The sequence below is a fragment of the Akebia trifoliata genome, chromosome 14 (assembly GCF_017979445.1).
Source record: "Akebia trifoliata isolate Shusen 1 chromosome 14, ASM1797944v1, whole genome shotgun sequence".
Classification (NCBI taxonomy): Eukaryota; Viridiplantae; Streptophyta; class Magnoliopsida; order Ranunculales; family Lardizabalaceae; genus Akebia; species Akebia trifoliata.
The window spans coordinates 7,423,328-7,428,380 of NC_141388.1; the positions used below are offsets into that span (position 1 = coordinate 7,423,328).

Genomic DNA, 5,053 nt, shown 5'->3' on the forward strand with positions numbered 1-5,053 from the left:
AAAAAAGGACGATTTACGGTTCTTGATCTTGTTTTGATAGGGTTCGAAGTTTCAGGATGTGCTAATTTTTGGTAAGGATGATCTCCTCATTGTAGAGATCATCCTCATCAAAAATCAACTTATTCCAAAACTTTTAACCCATATAAGACAAAATAATTTAGCCATGGTGTAGGTTTATTAATTTGTGGGGTGCTTATATATTAATGAGGAGATCATCCTCACCAAAAATCAACTCATTCAAAACTTTTAACTCATATAAGACAAAATAATTTAGCCATGGTGTGGGTTTATTAATTTGTGGGGTGCTTATGTACTTATCCATGGGATATAAGAAGTAATATCCTTTTAAGAACAAGGGTATACTTATCTATGCTAAAAAAAATGAAGAGCATACTTGTCCATGTCGAAAAAAACGAAGTGCTTACCGCTTCAGCACTTTTTTTCAGCATCAAAAAAATACTGGATTTTTTTCACTTATTTTCAGCAATAAACACTGGAAATATAGAGTAAACAAATGCGTTATTTTGACAAAAAGTGCTGAATTTAATTTTTTTCAACAATAAGCACTGAAAAATAGCGCAAACAAACACTACCTTAGTAAGATATCGACCCTTACTAAGGGTGGTTGAACTCACCTTGTGGCAACAAAAAATATGATTAAGTTTGCCACGTGGGGTATAGTCAGATTATCACAACTATAAATATAATTTAAAATGTTTTTAATCGTTCTAAACTGGCTTCCTATAACTATGATGATGTGACAATGTTCACAATTCATAGATTTTCCTCGAGATATGAAAATGGTAATGTGCAGATTGTCACATCAGCACTGTGTCATAGGAAGTTTGTCTAACATCTTTCTTATTTATTTATTTTTCTTCTCATCTTTTTTTCAAAGTCAGTAGAATTTTACATGTCCAATACATGCATGTGGCATCAAATCTTGGTTTAGGATGCCAAAGGTCATGCCAATAAGGAGACTTCCCATATTAAGGAAAGTGCTTTTCTTACAACCTTCAAAGTCGAATTAGCCTTACCAACTTAGTAAGATATCAACTCTTACTAAGGGTGGTTGAGCTCACCTTGTGGCAACAAAAAAATATGATTAAGTTTGCCACGTGGGGTAGTCAAATTATCACAAGTCTAAAAATAATTTTAAAAAAAATTTAGTTATTTTAAACTGGCTTCCTATAACTGTGATGATGTGACAATGTTCACAATTCATAGATTTTTTTCGAGATATGAAAAATGGTAATGTGCAGATTGCTACATCAGCACTGTGTCGTAGGAAGTTAGTTCAACATCTTTCTATTTTTTTTTTCCTTCTCATCTTTTTTTTTAAAAGTCAATAGAATTTTACATGTCCAATAAATGGATGTGGCATCAAATCTTGGTTTTGGATGCCAAAGGTCGTGCCGATTAGGAAACTTTCCATATTAACTTATTAAGGAAAGTGCTTTTCTTATAAACTTCAAAGTCGAATTAGCCTTACCAACTTAATAAGATATCGACTCTTACTAAGGGTGGTTGAGTTCACCTTGTGAGAACAAAAATATGATTAAATGCCACAGGGTTCTAAATTTGGGAGTTCTAAGGCAGTTTGGAATTGTCCATTTTCAAAACCTTGGATCAATGTCATAAGAAATTATTATTTTTTTTGTTTTGAATGAGTTTTTCCATGAAATCTAGAGGGGTGCATGTTGTTGGATTGCCAATGTGATAATCCATTAAAACTTTTCTAAGTAATGAAAGTGCTTTTTTTTTTTTTTAACTTTGGGTTTTGTTAATGTGTACTGTAAGAGTACACATAAGGTGCAATAACTTCACTTTGGGAGGAGCCATCTGTGAGGGTATTTTGTAAAAAGGAATTTTTGCAATGACATTTTTTATAATAAAAAATAAATAAATAAACACAATTTCCCAAATTGTATTTATTGTCAGTTAACATATGCCCAAAAAGGGCACACGTTAACAAGACCATAAACTTTATTATAAATTCACTGAAAAATATTATTTTAATTTTTAAATTTTAAGTTTAAATTTGAGAGTTCTAAGGCAGTTATGATCAGTCCATTTTCAAAACCTTGGATCAAAATCAAGAGAAATTATTATTATTTTAATATTAAATATAAATTTTTTCATGAAATCTAAAAAGGTGCGGGGTTGAAATGCAAATGTGGTAATTCATTTGAGCTCCACGACTCGTAGCAGCTAAGGAAAGTGTTTTTCTTAAAAACTTTGGATTTAGTTAATGTGTGCTCTCGGGAATGAGTATGAGCATGAGGGTATTTTGGTCATAAGATTTTTTGTAAGGGCAATTTCGATACAAAACACAATTTCCCAAGCGTATTTACTGTCCCTTACTGCGTGCCCAAAAAAGGACACACGTTAACAAGACCCACAAAATTTATTTTAAATTCTCTACTTGTAAGAAAATGTTAGGTTTTTGGCACCCAACACCATTAATTAAGGTCCTCAAGATCCGTGTTTAACTTGGAGTACAAGTGTAACTTTATTTTTCATCCAAGAAATTAACCACAACTCATGGAAAATGTGCTCGTCTCGCATGCAGGCCCTCCACACCATTGATAATCCTCGAGATCTGTGTAGAATTTGTATTAAATAGAAGCTCCAAATGAAAGTTGCAACACAAATTACGCTGAGCCATGGCTGCAATGCAAACAACACTCTCCTCTTCATATGTTCTTGTGTTAGTGGTGGTGATCTCATCGGTGCTTGCTAATTGTGTGTCTACTACGGCCTTGGACCTGCAAAGGGAGTATTTGAGTACAATCCCGGAGTTGAACAGTGAGGGAACTCGCATAGGTATCATCGCTGTAAAATCAAAGGAAGAAAAAGCATTCTTCAATACTGGAGCCTTTGAACCTCACCCAAGTTTTCCATCAATCGATGTATCAGGTGTGCTTGAATTACTTTCCTTGCATGTCATGGTTTAGTTAGTTAGTTAGTTAGTTAATGAAGGACAGTTATTGTTTGGGGTGTGATGCATTCATGTAATAGGGAGGCGATATCGTGCGGGGACAATCTATGGCAAGAAGGTCATCTTCGTGAGATGTGGAGTTGGAATGGTAAACAAATTTACTCCCTACCCGTCCATCACTTTCTACATTTTCACCTTCTACGTACTCCTGTCGTATATATGTGGTTGGATATATAGATTTTTTTTTTCTTTGAAACAATTTTGTTTTTGAAGGGAGGATTAAGCTAATTTTCTATGCATGGTTCTTTGTACGAATAGAGGAACGCTGCAACCACGACACAACAAATGGTGGATCTATTCAACGTGTCTGGGATCATACATTTTGGAACTTCTGGTAATGGGGACAGCTCCTTATCCATCGGAGACGTCGTTATCCCCAGGAAATTTATTCACACAGGCCTATGGGATTGGCTGGTCTGTTTAATTATCAAAATTTTAATATTTATTAATCTCTCTTCATCCTCACGTCCTGATTTAGTGTTAATGCTCACAAAGTTTCTATTTACGCTTTACAGAATTATGGGGCACCTTTAAAGAAATATGATATCGCTAAGTTGGACATCGGAGACTACAATGTACCCCAGGGAGATGGGATCAATAAATTGGGTCGCATTGGGTATAATGACAACGAATACTACTCCGTGTCGGGAGAGCCTAATGTCCCTAAATATATCGTTTGGGCAAACACAACCTCGAAGTGGCTTCGCGTCGCTTTCAAATTGAAGGTCATTTACATGTACCCTTTGCTTTCTTGTTTGTTAGTGTTTCTTATACGGAAGCTTCGATTAAAACATATTTCAAATTTATTTTCTTCAGGGGATGGAACTGGACGAGTGTTTGAACTCGAGTTCTTGCCTTCCACATAAGCCCCAGTTGGCAATTGGCTTAAAGGGCTCGACCTCTGACATACTTGTGGACAATTCTGTATATAGAAAGTTCCTCCATAAAACTTTCGGCGTATCATCTTTGGATATGGAGAGTTTTTCCGTAGTAACGGTAAGTTTTTTTTTTAATAACTAAATTACTTGATCATCATCATCAGAGAAGGCTTCTAATTGAATGAATCTTGTTTTCTCTATTCAATTTTTTAATCTTGCACATTTCTTCCAATTATGGCTGTAAGCAATCCTAGTTGCATATTTACTTATTATTATAGATCATTGTAGTAATGGTATACATAAGTTGGTGCCTCTCAACATTTGACTTGTCTTGACTGTCAACTGTGGTGATTTGCAGACAAGCGTGTCGAATGGGTTTCCAGTGATCGTCTTTCGAGGGTTGTCGAACTTAGCTGGAGAACCAGCACAAATGGACTCGAGCAACATATTCAAGCCCTTAGCATATAGCAATGTTGCCAAAGCAGTCCTTCAATTTATCAAGGTGTTTCCTAAAGTATTTGGGGATTCTAATCTTGAACCTTTAATTTCTATGTAACCAAGTGGAGCTCAAGGGCGGTAGTAGTAGTAGTAGTGGAAGAGCTGGAGAAAATCCCTATGTAATGGACATGTTATCCTCTATATATGATAAATAAGTCCTTGTATCACTGTCAAATCCCTAACATGGAAACAAATCGAACCAATCAAGGATTTAGGAACTGGTACATCAACCATTGATTCAAATCCTTGATCAAATAATGCTAGAAGAATATTAAATCAAACATACTAGTGATGGAAACTAGGATTTATAACTAGTTGCTTTGGTTAGATTGGGAAATCACAATGGAATCTTCGTTCTCCGCACCACACATTATTGATTTGGAGATAAGAAATCTGTCTAGATTGTACAATAATTGCAACTTTATTACTTTAGATAATTCACTTGTGGAAAATGTGCTAGGTTTTTCAGACGCCACACCATTAATAGGCCTTTGAGACGCTCTATGTATAATTTGAGTCCGACCTTTAAGCGGGCAGGCTGCTTCAAATTTTGAAGGAACCTCTTCGTTACAATATAACACGTGGCGTTTTGAATTTATTTTACACCCCTATATTTCTACCAAAATTTTAAACACCTCCTTAGAAAAATTGCCATGTCAATACAACGGAGTGGATT

General features: G+C 35.2%; 1 protein-coding gene across 1 annotated transcript; it reads left to right on the plus strand.

Moving 5' to 3' along the window:
- Positions 1-2,637: 2,637 nt before the first annotated feature.
- On the plus strand, positions 2,638-4,544 carry LOC147385939 (bark storage protein A-like). The gene is made up of 6 exons (XM_086423900.1): positions 2,638-2,919; positions 3,022-3,089; positions 3,260-3,415; positions 3,517-3,726; positions 3,818-3,997; positions 4,238-4,544. Exons 1-6 carry the CDS (start codon positions 2,667-2,669, stop codon positions 4,433-4,435), a joined length of 1,065 nt encoding a protein of 354 aa, XP_086280026.1. The 5' UTR covers positions 2,638-2,666; the 3' UTR covers positions 4,436-4,544.
- The last annotated feature ends 509 nt before the right edge of the window (positions 4,545-5,053 follow it).